At 39.6% G+C, this 21,819-nt stretch overlaps 1 protein-coding gene across 1 annotated transcript in view; it reads left to right on the forward strand.

Annotated features, from left to right (window-relative positions):
- RASGRF2 (Ras protein specific guanine nucleotide releasing factor 2) overlaps window positions 1–21,819 on the forward strand; it is a gene marked incomplete at its 5' end in the record, with an annotated part of 132,787 nt that overhangs the window by 56,512 nt on the left and 54,456 nt on the right. Inside the window, 6 exons of the mRNA XM_081316573.1 lie at window positions 3,186–3,346; window positions 5,231–5,297; window positions 6,236–6,372; window positions 12,372–12,454; window positions 14,353–14,601; window positions 17,173–17,555. Coding sequence (XP_081172699.1) covers window positions 3,186–3,346; window positions 5,231–5,297; window positions 6,236–6,372; window positions 12,372–12,454; window positions 14,353–14,601; window positions 17,173–17,555 — 1,080 coding nt within the window. The remainder of the gene's footprint in view (window positions 1–3,185; window positions 3,347–5,230; window positions 5,298–6,235; window positions 6,373–12,371; window positions 12,455–14,352; window positions 14,602–17,172; window positions 17,556–21,819) is intronic.

Below are 21,819 nucleotides of genomic sequence, written 5' to 3' on the forward strand. Positions count from 1 at the left end.
AGACCCACCAGTTCTTTGTTGTAGGCAGATAGTATTTCTTGCAAATCTTCCAATGCACCATTGTTACTACTTTGTCGTGCCATTGTTTGTAGTCAGTCTGGGCAATCTAGTTACAGCAGCTAGCCAGGTGATCCACTGTTTCTTCAGCTTCTTTGTAAAGGTGGCACTTGCTGTCTGTTGCTGTCTTCTCACTTCTGGCTTTATATGCATTTGTTCTTAAGGCTTGGTCTTGTGCAACCAGAATTAACTCCTGTGTCTCTTTATTCAACTTTCCTGCTCTTAGCCATTGCCAGTTCTTGCTATTATCTGTTTCCCCTGCTATTTTTTTTAAATGTACTGGCCATATAATGCTTTGTCTTCCCACAAAGCATTATATGGCCAGTTCTTGTAGGCCAGTTTAGTCTCTCCTGTACTCAGTAGGCCTTCCTGGTATACTAGCTTCAGTGCATCTTCTTCATTATCCTTCAGTTATTCTTCTAATGCCCCTTTTTCTTCTTCAACCATCTGATGTATTTGCAACATTCCATACCCACCTATTTTCCTTGGTAAGTAGAGTCTATCAACATTGTTGCATGGATGAAGTACATGATTCATTGTCATTATTTTAAAAACTTTTCCAGGGTTTTATTACAAAGCATCCTTATCAGATGCTTTGGATAACTGGGTTCTTGGGAAATATTTCTGACAGCATGGAATTAAATAAGTTTATTGATGATGTCTTGATCTTTTTTATGTTTGTGAGGGGATTATGCTTGAAATATTTAAAGCTAAAAAAGCTCTGTTGTACATAGACTACAAAAAGGCAAGTGAATTTTATTAATATCTTTATTATCTAATATTATTTAATATCTTTATTAAATCACTAATCATGGGTAATCTTTATAGAACTATGCTAATATGTATGACTCTTAATGTTGTGTGTTAATTGTATTATATTTTGGTATATTAATATGTATTCACTGCATGTTTACTTTTGTGCCTATGCATATACACACAATATGTTATAATTATTATCGCTGTAATCCCGAATCAATCATTAAAGGTTATGGAGTAGAATCTACTACATTCATCCAGTGTGGGTTGGTAAATAGATTTGTTTGACTTCCTAGTCTGGGGCTGAGAGACTGACTGACACTAAGTCACCCAGGTGGTTTCTGTGACTAAAGGAAAACTGGAATCTGGGTCTCCCAACTGCTAGTCCAGCACCTTAAGTATTAAATCACACTGGTAACCTCTGTTATTTTCCCTTTCTCTCTCTTTTTCTCTCACGCATACACACAATAACTTTAAAAGTATCAAAATATGTTTATTTGGAATCAAGTTTCATTAGGGACCTCATTTAAATGGGGTTCATGAAAAAGATTTACCTCTGAATTTTACTATTACAGTGAGTCTTCTTTAAAAGGTCAGTTTGTATCTTGCAAATTGTGACCTATTGTATAGAAAGAACGTATTTTTACATTATATGGTTGGTGTCCACATTAAAATACTTTCATAATTGGCTTCATATGAATGTATTTGTTGGGATCCAGTATCTTGTGTAAATAGATCCCACAAAGATGTGTATTGTCTTGGGTCAGTTTTATTTATTTGTCTAAAAATTTGAAATTCAATAAATTATAGTATAGCAAAATTACATTTAGTGTATTATATTGCTCATATTGACTCATATTTTTAGAATTCTGTGTTGTTACCAAAAAGAAAATCACCAATATTGTTTTCTCACAGCCACTTTAAAAAAGTAAATCCTAGAATACTTGTAATTCAAGTTTGTGTTTGCTTTCTGTATTTAAAAGAATGTCTCAGTGCTGTATACTTAAAAGATTGCTATTTCCAATTCTAAGTAAACCTGATTAATTTGGATGAAAGGGCTACAAACTTCAGAGGAATTTACATTACAATAAATGAATATGTTAAGTATGTAATTCAACTTTATCTCAGGTATATTTTAATATCAGTGATTTCATTTAGATTTAACCTCACATAAGTATTATGTCATTGCATCTATTTAATATTTTAGAGATAGATTTGTAGCCTCATAAGCTACATTTTTTATTCTTGGTTTGTTGAACACACATTATTTGCCTTGTTTATCTGTTAGAATAATCCATGAATGGGTATATCTCTAAACCCAAGCAAACCACATTTGAAGACCCTTGATTCAGCATGTGAACACAGTGATATAGTGGATATCGTCTTAGATTGGAGAGACTTGGTTTTAATCTTCAGTTAACCTTAAGTTTACATAATGCCTGGAATAAATCTGTGTTTGCACATAACCAAATTACTCTTTTTATAACATTGTGACAATAAATTGGGATTAATATTTATATTTCTTTAACCATCCATCTTCTTTATTTTATTTAAGTTTGTTTCATATTTAAATATAAAATGTTGCATCTGTTTACAAAATAAATATACGGTAATAATACAAATTATATAGCACAATTATAAAACCAAAATACAACTATTTCTAGCATGTAGCAAAATATCAATAAATTCTGAAAATAGAAAAATGCAGTTTAATAAAGAATTATATGCATAATTTTGTATCCTAACCTTATAATATGTACTTAAATATTGAAGAATGAAATCAGATCATATCTATGGACTTCTGTTTGCAAATCCAGACTTTTTCCTCTTCTGTTCTGTTTTTGCTTCTACTGCTGGTTAAATCTGAGACTTAAAACCCTTTTAGAAATATATAAAAGAAATATGTATTAATTAGTCACAGTGTGTTAGCACTCTTTTAATACGCTGTTCTCCAAATATATTGGCATTACAACTTCCAGAATACTCAGCCACTATTAGTTGGTTGAGGATGCTTAGAGGAGCGTGTATTATATCTTATTCCTTCCATTGGTTGGTAAATGAGCTTTAGATATTATAAGAGAAAATTGTCCTCAGCAAAGGACAAGGTAAGTTTTGTTACTGGACATTGGGTTTCAAGTTATAGTTCTACATAAGGAATATATTACACTCTTGTGCATTATTATATTTGATAACTTGAATTGATTTCACGATTGCAGCCAAATATTTTATGGAAAGATTTATATGGTCATCTAAATTTGTCATTTAGTTGGCTACAGATGTATGACACTGAATTTATTGTAAACCATAAAAAATAAGAATTATTTATGTGTATTATATGTTTACAGAGTATTATTTGCTTTTCTGCTTACCAGGAACTCTTATTCAAGTACCATCAGTTGAGAGGGGAAAACTTAGTAAAGTTCGCCTGGGATCATTGTCTTTGAAAAAAGAAGGAGAAAGGCAATGTTTTCTATTTACAAAGCACTTTTTAATTTGTACAAGGAGCTCTGGAGGAAAGTTGCATCTACTTAAGGTACATACTTTTGTAACAAAAATTATGACTAGTATATTGAATTGTAGAACATATAATAAAATAAAATATATAATTGTTCTGATTAATTGCAGTAAAATAATATAAATCTTTGCAAAAAGAAGACTACACCCAAGCAATCAGAGCTTTCAGTTATAATTTTAACATGTTTAAGGGGACTTTTTGTATTTATATATGATGGTTTATTTTATCTGAATAATTCTAGACCAAAATTCCTTTATTTTGATTGTTTTTAAAATAAATATTATAAAGTGAATGTATAGTTCAGAAAATAATTAAAATATTTTCTAAAGAATCAGGTGGATTATCATGCATTTCCACATCTCTGCCTTCCTAAGTTAAATATCTTCCAGCAGGTAATTCAAAATTACCACCTGGCATTGAAATTCTGCTTCTTCCTTCAATGTTTTTCTCTAATCACCTTTCTCCTTTTAATATGTCATTTTGTATTTTCATTATTTGTGATGGAATGTGCATGTGGGAAAGCAGTGGAGGCGAGGGTTGGCAGCACAGAGCTTTCCCAGGAAGGAGGCAATATATTCCATCAGAGAGAAGCCCACATTAAGAGGCTGCCATACCCTAGTTCAGTGCTGGCAAACCTATGGCATGCATACCAGAGGCGGCACTTGGAGACCTCTCTGTAGGCAAACATGCCATCGCCCCAGCCCCACGGCTCTCTCCTCACCAGCAGCCCCCCCCGGAGGAGAGTTGCCCCTGGGTGCGGCCCGCACGGAACAGTGCAGCTGGGCAGCAGGGACAGGACTCCACCCTCATGCCCCATCGTGTGTAGATGATGCTGCAGGGCGTGGGCAGAGGGTGTGGCTGCCATGGCACTGCAGGGCCACCTGGGCAATCTGCAGCAGGCCGCGGAGGTGGTGGGTGGAGCAGACAGGGGGTGGAGTAGACAGGGTGGAGCGGGGACAGGATGGGGGTGGTGGGGTGGGTTTTGGGTACTCGGTCTCTAAAAGGTTCGCCATCACTGCCCTAGTTCCTCTCAGGATATATTTATTCAGGTAGAGAGTTATAGCTTTTATACATTGGCAAATTCTGTCCATTTGGTGTAAGCAAATAAAGGATTGGACTCCATTGGATTTTGCTGTGTCAGGGCTGGATCTGACATCCTTTTGGTTTTGACAAGTTTTTTTCAATTATTTTATAGAACATTTAAATATAATATAGAATTTCTAGTATAGCTTTATATTACAGAATATTTCTGGAATTGCAATATTAATACATTTAGATAAAGATATGTTGTAATTTCTATTTAAATATATTTCTTATTTTGTCAAAACATTGCTTCTGCTGTATTGAAATACTGTAGTTTTTATTAATCTTATAAGTAAAATTATTTTTGGTGGAAGTGGGATAACACAGAATTGTTTTAATTGAAAAAAGGAGGTCCATGCATTTCCACATTCTTTGCTGGAAATAATAATGTTCTCTGTACTTAATTTAAGAAACTCATCTAGTTATTGGAATAATGCCTTATACCATGTACAGTATAGAAACTAGTCCTCCTGTATGCATGAAGCCAGTTAGGTGATTTTGAGCCATTTCATCTCTCTGAGACCTAGGAAGAAAGCAGTGGCAAACTGTTTCTGAAAACGTTGCCAGGAAAAATGCAGGGACTTGTCCAGTCAGTTGTCAGGAGTTGAAACTGACTTGAAAGTTCTCAATCCCTTTTCCCCACCACCACCACACACAATGTCCTCACACCACACACCGTGTCCACTTAGAAGTATATTGAATGAGGTTTACTCTAGGTTTGTGTTCATGGATTGTACTTTACATTATATAATTTTATATACTTTTAAACTGAAGAATGGTGAAATAGGTTTCTGAAAAAAATGCAATTTATGTCTCTAGGCAGGAGGTGTCCTTTCATTAATAGAATGCACACTGATTGAGGAAACTGATATGAATGATGATGAATGTAAGTTCTGTCAAATTGTTTTATGGAGTTGTAAAATTTTCTTTAAAAAATAGCATTATTTTTTTTTCACTTAATGAAATTAGTATAAACAGAGAGAGTGTTTCTAATAAAAATTTTGATTCAAGAAATAGAAGCTGTATGTATATATGTGTTAATTTATTTATCACTATACCAGACTGGAAACTGAGAGGCTCTGAATTTTAGTCCTACCTTAAGGACAAAGCCAGCCAGTTGACTTTGGCCAGTCACTATGTCTCAGTTTTAGGCAGAAGGCAATGGCAATCCAAAATCCCAAAGGTGTTTTTTCAGGAGGCAACTGGACTTTCCTGCTTTGCTTTGAAGAACTTTCACTTCTCATCCAAGAAGCTTCTTCAAATCTGACTGGATGGCAGGGAATGGAAGGATTTATATTCCTTGTAGACAGCTGATCATTTGTATTTTTTAGAGAGTCGTTAAGGCCACCTGGAGATTTGTCTGTGTCCTCAGGGTCACCTGAGTACTGAGTGTGTAGAGCCTTCCGTTCCCCACCAATAAAAATTAGGAGTCAGTTTATACCTCTATTTTGCTTGCTCTGCTATGATGATTAGCACAGAGTAGGCTCTGAATTAGGTGTCTTGTCAATTAAAAGTCAATGCTGTATTGTCATAATAGAGTCAGATGTATATATTTTTGCCTCAGGTGAATAGGTTTTAACTGGAACACATAATTTAATTTTTCATTTGCTTAATTATAAATTCTATGAGCCAAAAATATTTTACATTTGCATGAGTCTGCAGTGTTTAAAAATATCACTGGTCAAAGATACTAAATTTGAAATTTGAATTTTGGCCATATCTATACATCACTATGAAAAGTACTTGTCTCTGCACTGTGATATAATCTAGGCTCTGCATTTCAACCTCTAATTGCCAAATTCTGTTTCTCTTTCAACCATGAAGCGAAAGGTTCTGGGCAAGTATTTGGGCACCTTGATTTCAAAATTGTGGTAGATCCTGCAGGTGCACCTCCATTTACAGTGGTCCTTTTAGCCCCTTCGCGGCAGGAAAAAGCAGCATGGACCAGTGACATTAGTCAGGTAATCGGTTGTGGGGGGGGAATACTGCCTAATTCATTCAGCACATTAATGCTGTCTTGGAGCTCATTATAAAATGTATGAATTATTAACAGAATATAACTGTTTAATTGCTTTGAATGTGGTGTTGGTGAATGAGTGGCATGCTGACATAGCAAGTAAAAGTAAAGATTTCCCCTGTCCAGTCATGTCTGACTCTAGGAGGTGGTACTCATCTCTGTTTCCTAGCCAAGGGAGTCAGCATTGTCCAAAGACTCTTCTGTGGTCATGTGGCCAGCATGACTGTACATCGAGACACATAGAACACTGTTACCTTTCCACCAAAGTGATACCTAGTTATCTACTTGCATTTGCATGCTTTAGAACTGCTAAGTTGGCAGCAGCTGGGAGAAGTATGTGAGCTCATCCTATCACATGGGATGCCAACCTTCCAGTCTACAAGCTAAGTTTCTTACCCACTAGGCCACTGCGCCCCCCCACTAGGCCACCACACCCCCATTGTCATAGCAACTAGTGTCCTGCATTTGGAGTGGAAAATTCTTAATTTAAATCGTTATTCATCTGTGAAGCCAGTTAAGTGACTTTGGGCTGCTACTGTTTCCCAGCATTAAATATTAGCAATTTGAATAATTTCCACAAATAATGAGCTGTCATAAGTTGTGACTATATCCTGTGGATAGCCTTGTTACGCCAAAACAGGAAAGAAAGAGATAATTAGCAAGGCATATTCAAATGACTTGACAAATATTTCACACACACACACACACACACACACACATATATAAAGAGCAAGTGATAGAAGAGGAATGTAGCATAAAATAAGACTTTCTTAAGTTTCAGTAGTTGGTTTCTAAATACCATGAAAAAAACAACCCCCAATTTTCCTATGAATTGTTTTCACACAGAGATCATTTTCATTTTATTTAACAGCTTAGCTTAGAACTGTGAATCGCTATGCTGACTGACGATTCAGTTGGAAGAGTATCAGATTGGAAAAAGCTTGTCTTTAGTTTTTATGCACAAAGTCATTGCGTGCAGATGTCATTAGTTTCCTTTTCCAGAATTCTTTAAAAATCTATTGTATCTGCACATTTTCACGTGCATGGAACTGTTCCTACACACAGAAAAAGTTTCCAAAGAAAATTGAATTGAAGATTGAAGAGAATTGAAAGTGGCCAAATCTGGATATTCTGGAACGGCCTTTATTTTTTATTTTATGTTACAACTGTACCAAGTCTATGTCCTTGATTGCATGGATTCATTGTGTTAATTGTAAAATAGTTAAAAGTAAATAGGTTCTGGCAATGAAAATAAGAAAATGGAACAGTAGCTTGGAAGGGTCACTATGCAAGATTATACTGCACTTAGATGCTATATATGTTTATATATTTTAAATAGTATAGAAGATTTTGTATAGAACTGCCAAGAACTGAGTACAAAAATAGTTCATAGATGGAATACAGATTATATTCACATAACTGCCAATACATATTTCATGGTGTTGCTACAAAAACAATATTTTTTTTCAGTTAAAGTTGCAAAACTTACATTAGTTGCTGAGATCAGCTCAGCTGATCTGAATTTATCTGATAGTAAAGGAAAAACCAACAAACCAGCATTCATTTTTCTCTCTCCATGCACTGGTAACTGGATTATAATTACAGCTAATTGGTATATTATGCAATTAAACTTTTAATTGCAGATTAAATTTGTCTGTCATTATTTAATGGGACTTAAATTAAAGGGCAAAGCTCTGAGGCCACATGGTTATATATTCTTGTTTATCTTCTGTGTGCTAAATTTGAAAAAAACAAACTAGAGTTGACTGTTTCTTGCCAACTATTTTATTGTATTAGGAACAATAGCAGAAAAATATTATTTATTTTATAGATTTAAAAATGTATGACTCTATTTGGTTGTGTGTGTTTTATGCAATAAAAAAGTTAAAACAATAAAATATGTATATCCAGAAAAGCCATGTGAAACAACATAATAGAATCTTACAAAGGCTCTCCCACCACCCTATCCCAGGGCTTAGGACAGGGGTGTCAAACTGCCGGCCCGTGGGCTGGATGCCTCATGCCGAAACTGTGCTCACCCCATTGCCGGCAATGGAAAAAAAGTCACGATACATTGCGACACATCACGTGACGTTGCGAGTTTGACACCCTTGGCTTAGGAGAACAGCAAGGTTTTCAGTGCCTTTTGGAACATTATCAGCGTGATAGCCCAGGGAGCGCTAAGGCAATGCTACTGCAGAAAGTAGGAGTCACATCTTCTAGGCCCCAAAAGGTGACATTGTTTAATTGACAGGTCCCAAAGCACAGCCACTTTGATGTAGTTTACTGGATGAGAAGTCACTATTAAAAACAGGCAATCCCTCAAATAACCAGACCCTATGCCATCAAGGACTTTAAAAATAATAATCAACCACCAGCCTTTCAAGGTAAACTAGTATAGGAAACCAAAGTCATGTATATTTATAATTATAATAAAGTATATAAAATTTATAATTATTTATAATTTATAATTATAATAAAGTTACAATAACAGAATCTTACAAGTCTCAATGGGCTTCCCCCTTCCTTTATAAGAACTAGGGAGGATCTTGTCTGAGATGCTTATTTGGATTACAGTTCTTCCTCAGACTCAGATTTCATTTATCTGATGATTGGTTGCACTCTTTCTTCTTTTCTGCAAGGTTATTCATTTTGCGCATTTCACCAACATCTTGAATTGCACCTAGAAGCCAACTGGTGGTTAGTACAGCTCACAATGACACACTCATTACTACTTGTGCCACCACATTCTGAATCAGCTGCTACTTTCAGTAATTTTAAAGGGCAGCCTCATTTAGAGCACTTTGCAGTAATCCAATCATGAGGTGACCAGGGCATGAAGTATCCTGTTTCAGATTTCAAACCCATAGTTGTTAGGTGAGAATAGCAATTTACTCAAGCTTGAGTAGATAATGGCAGACAAGGAAAGAAATGTAAATTAAAATGGAGTCTCTGGAAAAGAAAGTTTGTGTGAGTAGTTTCACTTTCAACAGGAACATACAGAAAAGAAATCAAAATCCAGTAGGAAGATCAGAGAGTTAAGTTACATTTGTCAGCTAGTCTAAAGGCCAGAGTTTTAGGGGTTTTACACAGGCAGGATTCACAGAGCAGGAGTTCAGATGGTTGTTTCCAACAGAGAAACATGGGTCTTGGCTTAAATCAGGCTTCAGACAGCTATCTTTAATCAGACTAGTTAGTTCTTTGTTTGGCAAAGAGTCTGAGTAAATGCCTTTGCTATTGTCTCCAGTCTTCTCACTGAGTCCAAGGGCTTAGAGGCCATACTTCATCATTACTTCATCATCTGACTTCTCCAGCTGTTCTTATGGTGCTGTTCTTGATCAATCTCAAGTGATCAATCTCAAATGATTCCTGACTTGATGTCCCCTGAGATTAACAGTCCATTGATTCAGCTGGAGCAGCTTCTTCAGAGTCAATGTCTTGAGTCCTGGCCCACAGTCACTTGATCTGGTTACAATTAAACTCCATCCAGGCCCATGTAGCCTCCAGAGACTCGGGAAGTATACCATCAGCAACACTTGGATGGCCTAGATGTACAATAGGTATCATCTGCATATTGATAACACAGAATATATGACCAAGTGAGGCTGATCTCACCTGTGGTGGCCAGCTCAGATTCAAAGATGTCTGATGTGGAAAAAAACTGCTCAGGATACCCCAGAGCAGAGGTGTCAAAACTGCCAGCCTGCGGGCTAGACACTTCATCAGGAAACCGCACCCACCCCATTGCCGGCAATGGGGAAAAAGCTCTGATACGTCGTGCGACGTCACATGACATTGTGAGTTTGACATGTTTGCCCCAGAGGAATACAAGCCTCCAGGGCAGGGTAGGGGGAGACTGTTAAAATTAGGCACCTGAAACTGACTTGTACAAGGAACATTCAAGTCTTCTGGAGGCAGCAGAAAATAAGCAGAAGATCCAAAGTGTGATAAGTTGCTAGAGAGATCATGAACTCCTGAGCTATTCTTGATTCAATGTCACCTGGTAGGAAATTTAAGTCCCCAAGATCCAACAAACTCGGGGTCTCTATGATCAGCCTGGTGATGGAATCTGGTTAAGACAACGATGATATTGTGAAGCAGGGAGGCCAGTACAACAACAATCCCAATTGTCCCCTAAACCTGAACCTCAACCAGAAGGACTCAGATCCAGTTATCTGTATCACAGAACCTCTGGGAGTTCTCATTGGCTCATCGTTAAGTCTTCTCATCCTCTCAATTCAACATTCTTTCATGACTCCCTTCATGTTTCACTCCCAAAAAGTAACCCAAAGTTCCATGTCACTCTCACAACCTGTCCATACAAAGCATACAAAGCTGGTTCCAGAGATGCAGAAACTCAGTTCTGATGGAGACTCAGTTAAAGCTGAACCTTGCCCAGCCACCAGCCAAGTTAAATTCAAAAGGGTTAACCAGACACCAACCTCTGTGTTTTGAGCCAACTAACAAACAACACAATGCCATGCTGCATGCTTCTTCTCCAGCGACATTTCTCTGGCAATCTAACATCCCATCAATCCAAGCTTCCCAGAAAACTCCCTCCCACTCCATCATTGATTCTCCAGCCCAGCCTGGGCCTCTGCTGGCAGCTGTCATACCTTTGGGTTTGATGCCTTAATGAATAGTCTTTGAAATGGTTCTGTATAGACTCCAGTGGATTCATAACATTGTATCAAGGCAGTCTGTACAACTGCTTCCACAAGCATAGCATGTTTGAATGGATCAGAAAGAGTTTCTTTGCAAGACTCTATTTAAAAAGAGACTGAGCACACTTTCATATTTTAAACACACTTCAAATGTATTAACACATTTATTTCCAACCCATCTGTTGGAAAATATTACAAATATTTAAAGTTAAAAAATAGTGAAATTAACATTTGTAACTAGTACATGATTGGCCAATTATGTATGTATGTATGAAAGACAGTACCAGCTCAGTTGTTGTGGCCAGGCCTATTTCCTGACCCCCTATGACTTGACACACCATGGATGATTATTAGGATGGAGGAATCTGGGCCAGGCTCAAGTCTAGTGGCCTCATTTTGAATTTGATCTTAATCCACCCTAGAAATAAAGTCCTGAAAGATTAATATTGAAATAAAGTTGGATTAGCTTGGCTCAGTACCTCACACGACTTTCTCACACTCTGAAGCAGTTCCACTAGTTGCCTTCATATTCTTATCTGGAAATTATATTGCCTCAGAGCAGTAAATGGAACTAGTGGTGGATAAAGTCCAGAAACTGTGAGAGATAGCAGAGTGAACAGATTAATTCCCCAATCCGTTTTGAGCCTGCCCAATTGCTAACAGCTCCTGGAAAGATCCGTAGCAGCAGACTGTCATTTTTTGAAACGTAATCTTATGACTATGGAAGATTGCTATTTCAGAGGCCTCAAGGCATCAATTGTTTCCAGTAATCAGGAGCTGCTGTTTTCAGAGCCTTTGGATTGAATGACCTGTTGCAAAAGGAATTTAAAACTGGTGGTTTTGCAATGTTTCCAGGAGTGATACATTTTGAGATGGGAAATATATTTAGAATAAACCAAATATTATTTATTCATTTGCTTATTTACTGCAATGATATTCTAGGCTTTTATCCGAGTAGGCCAAGAGATGAAGCTCACTTCAAAGCCAGCCAATGAACTTCCGGGGTTGAAGATAGACATGAATCTTGGTTTTCCTTATCCTGCTCCAACATTTTAATTTCTGCAGCACACCGAGTCATTTGCAACTTCAGGGACTTTAAATAGTAAAAAGTTTAGTTTTAATTCTGAAAATGTTAAAAATGTGACAGTTCAATCCCTTCTATCTTTCCTACTAACTAAATATTTTTCCAGATAAAATTTTATCTTCTGTAATTGTAGGATCTGAGATATATAGTATTGAGCAAAAATGAATCTATAATTTTTTTTATCAACTTGTGTAGTGTGTTGACAACATACGGTGCAATGGTTTAATGACAATAGTATTTGAAGAAAATTCCAAAGTCTCTGTGCCACATGTGATCAAGTAAGTGTAACTGTATTCTAATGTTATATATGGTTGTCCAGTTTTGTTTAAATTCAAATACAGATTAAATAAAAATTAGCAGTTTTATTTAATTGTATTGTTAATTCTGCATTTCATTGGAAAATGTTACATTGTATTGTCTGTCAATCATTCTATTCATTATCTATCTATCTATCTATCTATCTATCTATCTATCTATCTATCTATCTATCTATCTATCTATCTATCTATCATCTATCATCTATCATCTATCTATCTCAGGGGTGTCAAACTGCTGGCCTGCAGGCCGGATGTGTCATGTGGAAGCCGCGTCCACCCCAAGGCAAGGGGAAAAAAAGTCACGATATGTCACAACGTCATGTGACGCGGCGAGTTTGACAACCCTGATCTATCTTTTAAAGTCATTTTTCTGGGGCCAAGATTTACAATGTACTGGTCTCTGGGATGCTAAAATTTCATGTACGTCTCATAAATAACCCTGCAAAATAGCTACTATTTTAGATGTGACCAATAATAGAATGTTCATGTATTAACTCTCCTTCCAGGATTTTGGCTTTCAATTAGATTTACTTTTGTTTTTATTTGGCCAATTGGATATATTTGCAGAAAGCAGAAGTAAAAATGATGTTAAAGGCTAGGATATTTTTTCCTTTTTGTATATTTTTTCAAAGGACTTCAAATAAAGAATTTAAAGTCAACAAAGCTAGAAGGCTTCAGGCAAAACAAGAGATAGGCATTTGACAAAGTAGACCACAACCTACTTCTTGGAAAGCTAGAAAAATGTGGAATAGACAACATCACCACCAGTTGGATTTGTAATTGGCTGACAAACCACACTCAACTAGTAGTCCTTTATAGTACTACATCCACATAGAGAGAAGTAAGCAGTGGGGTACCACAAGGCTCCCTCTTAGGTCTAGTACTCTTCAATATACAGTATTCATAAATGACTTAGATGAGGGAATAGAAGGGGAACTCATCAAATTTGCAGATGATACTAAACTCGTAGGAGTAGCCAACACACCAGAAGACAAGATCAGGATCCAAAAAGATCTCGACAAACTTGAATAATGGGCCCTATCCAACAAAATAAAATTTAATGTGGAGAAGAGCAAAGTTTTACATTTAGGCAGGAAAAACCAAAGGTATAAGTACAGATTAGGCAAGACCTGGCTCAAAAACAGTAACTGTGAGAGAGAGCTGAAATACTGCAACCAATTTTGGTCACCATACTACAAAAAAAATGTTGAGACCTTGGAAAAAGTTCAGAGAAGAGCAACTAAGACCTCCAAGGCCTGGAGACTTAACACATATGAAGAACGGCTGCAGGACTTGGGTTTGGCTAGTCTAAAGAAAAGAAGAAATAGGGGTGTCATGATAGCAGTATTCCAGTATTTGAGAGGCTGCCACAAAGAACGGGGTCAAATTCTTCAAAGCACCAGAGCGCAGGACAAGAAACAATGGTTGCAAACTAATCAAAGAAAGCAGCACCTGGAATTAAGGAGAAACTTCCTAACAGTGAGGACAATTAACCAGTGGAACAACTTGCCTTCAGAAATCATGGGCCTGGAGGTTTATAAGAAGAGACTAGAAAGTCACTTATCTGAAATGGTATAGGTTCTCCTACTTGAGCAGGGTCCTAGACTAGAAGACCTCCAATGTCCCTTCCAGCTCTATTCTATTCTATATTGGTGCTCATGTCTTCATATTGAAATTTGGCCCACAGAGAATCCATGAGACTATTCCATTGGCCAGAAATATGATTTCAATTTTATAAATAGTGTCTACTTAAGATAATAAGCAGAATTTGGTTCTTCATATCAAAGACAATCTGCAATAAAATGATACTTGACTTTCAATGCAATAATTCTTAATGTTTTTCAAATAATGTAATGTAGGTCTGATGCCCGTCTTCATAAAGATGACATTGACATCTGCTTCAGCAAAACTCTGAACTCCTGCAAAGTACCACAGATTCGTTATGCAAGTGTTGAACGCCTTTTGGAAAGATTAACAGACTTGAGATTTCTCAGTATTGATTTTCTTAATACTTTCCTACATACTTACCGCATATTTACTAATGCAACAGTTGTACTGGAAAAACTGTCTGATATTTACAAACGGCCTTTCACCTCAATCCCTGTCAGGTCAGTTGTTTCCTACTTTTACAAACCTTTATTATTTTTATGGAAATTTTGGTAATAATAGTCATCCTGCAAAGTGCATTATATATTAATGGTTTGATAGAACAAAGGATTGTTTGTTTAATCAAAGGATTAAAAGATTCCTTAATCCCTCAATAGCAGGTGATTGAATTACTGTGGTGAATTTTCTTGCAAAATAAATTTCGGAATGTGCATGTTAGCTTCTTCAGTGCATGTTAATTTAAATCTCTAATTCAGTTGTCAGTTTCCAAGTGGACAGGGTGTTACTTTATTTATCTCAGATTTTGAAGGTTATAACCTACATTTTCAAATGCACTCAACACACACTGAGTCAGCTTTGATCAACCAGAAACCATTATATTTGATTGGACACACAGTCCTATTTGGACAACCACTCCTGAGGAAGTTATGTGGTATCTTTAACTCAATAGTGAGTTCTCCAGAATATAAAAATGACTATTGAGCACATAGATATAATAAAGTGAATTTGGCCTCACCTAAAATACACAATGTTCTGTCCAAATGGAAAATGATAGGGAAACAATAAGCCACTAATAGTAGTGCATAACAGCAGAGTACAGCAAAAGCTATAAGGAAAGGTAAAGGGCAGAGTAGGAAAGTATGAACTGGGTTTGGTATGCCATGCTTGATTCAAGGGTAATGATCAAAGGAAAGGAAGGCATTAGAAAGACTGGTGAATAGGCTGACACAAAAATAATGCAAAGAGAGTAGTATACCAATCTTGTCTAACTCACTTCACAAGACCCCTCCCAAATTTATCTTAGCCAAACCTGTCAATTTAGCCAAAATTCCTGAGCCATAATGAGCTTCTTCCATGTGCAGAAAGAAGCATGCACAGCAATATATGTGAACTGCTACCTATATATTGAGACAGAAAGAGATTCTGTCTTGGATTTTATTTTGTAGAAAATTGCATCCACAAATACTGTAGTCCTCAACTTTGGAGCTCCAAATTTCCTTTGCTAATTAAGCAAGTTTTTAAGTGAGGTTTCCCCCCCCCCCATAGTTGTTAAGTGAAGCACTTAAGTTGTGAATCATGCATAGCAGTGACTTTGCTTGTTGGAAGCCAGCTGGGAAAGTTACAAATGGTGGTCACATGGCCCCGGGACAGAGCAGTTGCAATAAATACATACCAGTTATTAAGCAACTGAATTTTGATCACATGACCATGGGGATGCTGCAAGGATCATAAGTGTGAAAACTTGTTATAAGTCACTTTTTTCAGTGCCATTGTAACTTCAAACAGTCATTAAATGAAAGGTTGTACATTGAAGACTGTAGTTTTGGAAATTTTCTACATGTTATTCAGAACTTCTATGATGCAGTATTTTTAAAAAAAGAAAAGCCAGGTAGTAGATAGTTTGGATGTTCTGTTCTCACATTCTCTAGATAGGCATCTTGGACTAGGTCTCTGGCAAAGAATGGTCCTGCCTGTAAATAAAGATCTAGACAAACTTGAACAATGGGCCCTGTCCAACAAAATGAGTGGCAATGTGGAGAAAAGCAAAGTTTTACATTTAGACAGGAAAAATCAAAGGTACAAGTACAGATTGGGCGAGACCTGGCTTAAAAACAGTAACTGAGATAGGGACCTTGGAGTCCTAGTGGACGATCACTTGATTATGAGCCAGCAGTGTGCAGCAGCAACCAGAAAAGCTAATACAATCCTGGGTTGTATAAACAGAGGCATAGCATCAAGATCATACGAGGTATTAGTACCGCTTTATAAAAACCTAGTAAGACCACACTTGGAATACTGCAGCCAGTTTTGGTCACCATATCACACAAAAAATGTTGAGAGTTTGGAAAAAATTCAGAGGAGAGCTACTAAGATGATCCAAGGCTTGGAGACTAAAACATAGATGGAAACTTGACAGAATGGCTGCGTGACTTGGATTTGGCTAGTATAAAGAAAAGAAATAGGGGAGACATGATAGCAGTATTCCAGTAACTGAGGGGCTGCCACAAAGAAGAGGGGGTCACGTTATTCACCAAAGCACCAGAGGGCAGGACAAGAAATATTGGTTGGAAACTGATCAAAGAGAGAAGCGACCTGGAATTAAGGAGAAATTTCCTTGACAGTGATGACAACCAGTGGAACAGCTTGCCTCCAGAAATTATGGGTGCTCCATCACTGGAGATTTTTAAGAAGAGACTAGATAATCACCTACCTGAGATGGTATAGGTTCTCTTGCTTGAGCAGGGGGCTGGACTAGAAGACCTCCAAGGTGCCTTCCAGCTCTGTTCTATTCTAAATGTGGTAGTCTAATCTCTCTGACCTGTGTTGTTGCTGATTTGAATACTTGGCAAGCACCAACTAGATCCTAACCAGGTAGGTTGATCTTCCTAATACATAGGGATTTCTTACCTAATAAAATCACAGATTATAGAAGTTAGTTTTTTTATCTTGGTTGTTTCATTTTCTAGGATTTTTCAAATTGTAGGTTGGTTATATGTATTTTCTTCTAAAATATTTTTAAAGGCAGTTCTGATATGGTATAATTACTTCTGCATTTTTTATTTGTTTTCTAGGTCTTTGGAACTGTTTTTTGCTACTAATCAAAACAATAGAGAACATATGGCTGATGCAAAGTCGCCACACCTCTGCCGCAAGTTTTCTTCCCCTCCACCTTTATCTCTCTCTAGGACATCTTCACCTGTTAGAACAAGAAAATTATCATTAAATTCTCCACTAAATTCAAGAATAGGAGCATTAGATCTATCTGCTTCTTCTGTTAGCAGTCCTACCTCAACATACAGCCCTGGAACATCATCACCCCCCATGTCAACTAAAGTGCCACTGGATCTAAGCAAAAGCCCTTCATCTCCAGAGCAAAGCCCTGGTTTCTCAGAAGACAATTCCGAAAATCCACGCAATGAGCTTTGCAATAAGCTACGAAGAAGTATTCGAAGAGGTATTTGTCTGTCTGTCTGTCTATCATTTATCTATTTCATTATATTATGTAACAACTTTATAATATAGTCTTCTTCAGTGTGATTTCCTCCAAGTGTGGGGGTTAGAAATCTTACAGTATCCAGATATCCAGGCAGCAGCTAATGCTTACGCTCTCTGAAAGTTTGGGAGTCTCTAGAAACTAAGTTAGGGAAGGTGCGGTATATTGCAGTTAATGAGTGCTTACTATGATTAATGTGGCAACTGGATGACTGTAGAATAGTGGAAGTGGCTTTGCTGACATTTTGTATGAATACTATCCACCAGATTTCTGACACCACTATTTCACTTAAATTTATCTGTGAAAAGAAATAGAAAGCAATATTAGAAAAATAAGCTTTTCTCCCTTCACCAATGTAAGGATCTACAGCTAGGCTAGAAAAAGAGTTGTTGAGGGTGAAGGTTCATTCTCCAAGCTCGTGGGTTGATTTCTGAACATTTAGTTACCAGGCTATGTAACATCTTCAGCATTGTTTAGGGGATGTCAGTGTCATTGTTCTGTTTGAAAGGGCTTGGTTGAGGGGTTCGTTGAGGGTTGGTGCTGTCTCTGATTGGCTGGGTGGTTGATTTGGATCCTGAGAGGTAGATAGGCTGGTTGTAGATCAGTGTGTCTGTTGATGGAACTGCTTGTGGAGACAGTATTGACCCTCAACCGACCCACACAAGCCCCCCCCCACCTCCAGCAGTTCACTTCCCAATGACCCTGACCTGAGGTAACTTCCCCATTACAAGACCCATCACAAGACTCACTAATGGCTCACATCTGCCCCATCACAAGACCCACCACAGACCCTCACTTGACACACCCATACCTGAAGCCCTTTTAAACAGAACAATGACACTGACATCTCCTAAACTCTGCTGAAGATATTATCTAGCCTGGTAATGAAACTGAAGTAGCCGAAGGACCACTCGGGACGACAGGCTAGCACTAACAGGTTTTATTTAGAGCAAGACAAACATAGAATAACATTGCCGGCTTTTATAGCCGGCAGCTGTCAGCGAGGGCCAATCAGGAGTGATCATTTTGGCGCCGCGTCAATCCGGACCAATCCGCGTCGTCTTCTCTTTGACAGCTTAGGCTTCCGCATGGTCCGGTGTTTTGACAGCCGCGAGCTGTCAGCGGCTGCGCCTGCGCTGTGCGGGGGAACTTTGACAGCTGTCAAAGTTCCCGCGTGTTCTTCTGTCAGATTTGCTTTTCCTCACGTATACAGTTTAATCACATCTAACTTAACTGTTTACATATATAATACACCCCTTACCCCTCCCCTGGAGCGTTCTCTCCCCCTCTGTCATCGGAACCTGCCCACTGGTAGTCCTTTAGGTAGGTGGGGGCCCTTCGGTTTCTGGTGGAACGACGTGGAAGTGGGGCGTTGTCAGGGTCTGCCGGTGGTGCGTCTCTTTGCTCCTCTTCCTCTTGGTTTGGTAGTATTTGTGGAAGGGGTTGCAGGTCGAGTTCCGCCGTTTGTGGGTCTGGTGTGTATGGCGGTTGTCTGGGTCTGAGTTGGTCGATATGGCGGCGTAGGTTGCCCTGAGTCTGTGTGGAAATTAGGTAAGAAATGGGTCCTGTTTGTTGTAGCACTGTTCCTTGGACCCATTTGTTTTTATCAGAGTAAGATCGTGCCCATATCATTTGCCCTGGCTTGAATGTGCGGATGGGGGGGGGTTTGTTCGTTTTCTTCCGGATATGTGTCAGGATGCAGTCTGTCAAGCCGTGTTATCAGCCTCCTCCCCCATCTTAGTTCCGCTGGTGATTTGCCAGTTGTTGTGCATGGAGTTGCGTGTTGTGACATTAGGAATTAGCTGAGTCGCCTTTGCCAATTCCCCTTGACGAACTTTTTTAAAGCTTCTTTTGTGGAGCGTACCATAATTTCAGCCATCCCGTTACTTGATGGGTGGAAGGGCGCAGACGTGACCAGCCTAATACAATTCTTCATAGCGAATATCTGAAATTCACGAGAAGTGAATTGAGGGCCATTGTCTGAAACTATGGTATCTGGGAGGCCGTGTGTGGCGAATAATCTTTTTTAATGATTGGAAACTATTCTCATGTATTTTGGTCCAGGACCAAACAGTTCCCTTGTCCAGGAGCCTATGCAGAGGCTCCGCGATAGTGGCTTTATGGGGAAGGAAGGCATGGTAAAAGTTTAATAATCCTAAAAAAGCTTGGAGCTCTTGTTTATTCTTTGGGCTTGGTGCTGTTTGAATAGCCTTTAGTTTTTCTGTGGTGGGGTGGATGCCTTGGCCGTCTATTTTGTACCCTAGGAATTCTGTGGATGTGACTCCAATAGAGCACTTTTCCCGTTTCAGCTTGAGGCCGGCTTCTCTGAGCCGGCTTAGCACAGCTGACAGCCTGTCAGCTAAGTTTGCTTCGTTTTCTCCGGCGATGAGAACATCGTCGAAATAGGGGCAGACCCCGGGTATTCCTTTCAGGGTTTTCTCCATGATACCCTGAAAAATACCCGGGGCCGCCGATATGCCGAATTGGAGCCTTTTTACTTTAAAGGCACCGCGGTGGGTGACAATTGTCTGGGCTTCCGCCGTGTCATTAGTGACAGGCAGTTGCAAATACGCCTGCGTGAGATCAAGTTTGGCAAAAATGGCGCCAGAGCGGATAGAAGCAAATACGTCCCTTACTGCTGGCACCGGGTAAGCGTGGGGACTGAGGGCTAGGTTGAGGGTCGCTTTATAGTCCGCACATAATCTCACTTCCCCGTTAGGTTTAATAGGGGTGACTATAGGGGTCTCCCAGCTTCCCCCTTCCGTTGGTTCGAGCACCCCAAGACCTATGAGGCGATCGAGTTCGTTTTCAATTTTTTCTTTAAGGGCAAAGGGTACTCTCCTAGCTCTTATCTTAATTGGTTGGATTGCTGGGTTTAACTGTAAGGAGATGGGGGGACCGGTGTATTTCCCTAACGTGCCATCGAAGACGTCTGCATACTTGTTGCAAACGGCTTCTAGGCTGGGTGATTGAATTGTATTTACCCCCGTTATGGCGATTCCTAGCGGCTCGAACCAGTTTAACCCTATCAAGTTGGTGCGGTTCCCTGGCGTAACTAGGACTTCTAAGGGACCCTTGAACTCTTTGTACTGCACCGTAACCTTAGCCCTCCCTTCCAGAGGAATGGGGGTTTTCTGGAAGTCAGCTAGGTGGACCTGGGTTTGCCTCAGAGGAATTTTTTCCTTTCCCTGTTGACAGATCTCCTGATAAGTTTTAAGCGAAATTAAGGAGACTGCTGACCCTGAATCCACTTCCATGAGGCAGGGCACCCCCTGAATTCTTACCCTGATCTTAACCTTTGAGCTTAGGCTGTTTACCCTGTCAATTGTTTCTACCAGGGGCCCTGGCGGTTTTTCTCTGCTGGCCTGGGTAGCTGGCCTACCTGGGGAGTTTGCCTCCAAATCATTGATGTTGTCACGGCCCTTGCTGCGGCACACCGGTTTGATGTGGCCGGTCTTCCCGCAATTGTGGCACTTAGCGTTCCTAAACCGGCAGCTTCCTCGGGCATGGTTGCCCCCGCAGCTGGCACAGGCGGCCCGTTGCTCGTAACGCGGCGGTGGCGGAGGGGGGTTCCTGGACCTTCGGCGATCTGAAGTGTCGCCTCTCCTCGGTTGCCTGCGTTCCATTCTGCGTTGCAGGGCTTCTCCGTCGGTGAAATCCACCGACTCTTCGCTGTCGCTGAGGGTGGCGCTTTCTTGGAAGACGGTCGCTGGGCTCTCTGGGGTCGTGGTAGTCGGCTTCTTCTTGTGGCTGTGCTCGTAGGCCATGATTTCTCTGGTCAGCTCTGCCAGGCTCATGTCGGGTTTAGATGTCAGCTTCTTCTGCAGCCTCTCGTCCCTCAACCCGATCACCACCTGGTCTCTGATGCGGTCCTCCAAGTCGGGAAAACAGCAGTTCCGCGCGGCGTGTCTGACCCCAGCGATGAACTCGTTGGCGGGCTCGTCTGGCCGCTGTTTCTTCTGGGCAAATTGGACCCGCCAGTACAGTTCTGAGCGAGCCGGCATATAGTACTTGTTCAGCTGGTCCACCAGGTCCGCGTAGGAGACCTCGGTGATGGGCACCGGGCTGAACAGGCCCACGGCTGCATCATACACTGGAGGTCCGCTGATGTATAGTAGCGCGGCGGCCTTTGCTCTGTCGTCAGTGATTTTACTGACGAGGAGGAATCCCTCGACCTGGCCTAGGTGTGATTGCCATCTCTCGGGATGGCGGTCGAATTCCCTCA

The sequence above is a fragment of the Vipera berus genome (genome assembly GCF_964194415.1).
Source record: "Vipera berus genome assembly, chromosome: 2".
NCBI classification, from domain to species: Eukaryota; Metazoa; Chordata; class Lepidosauria; order Squamata; family Viperidae; genus Vipera; species Vipera berus.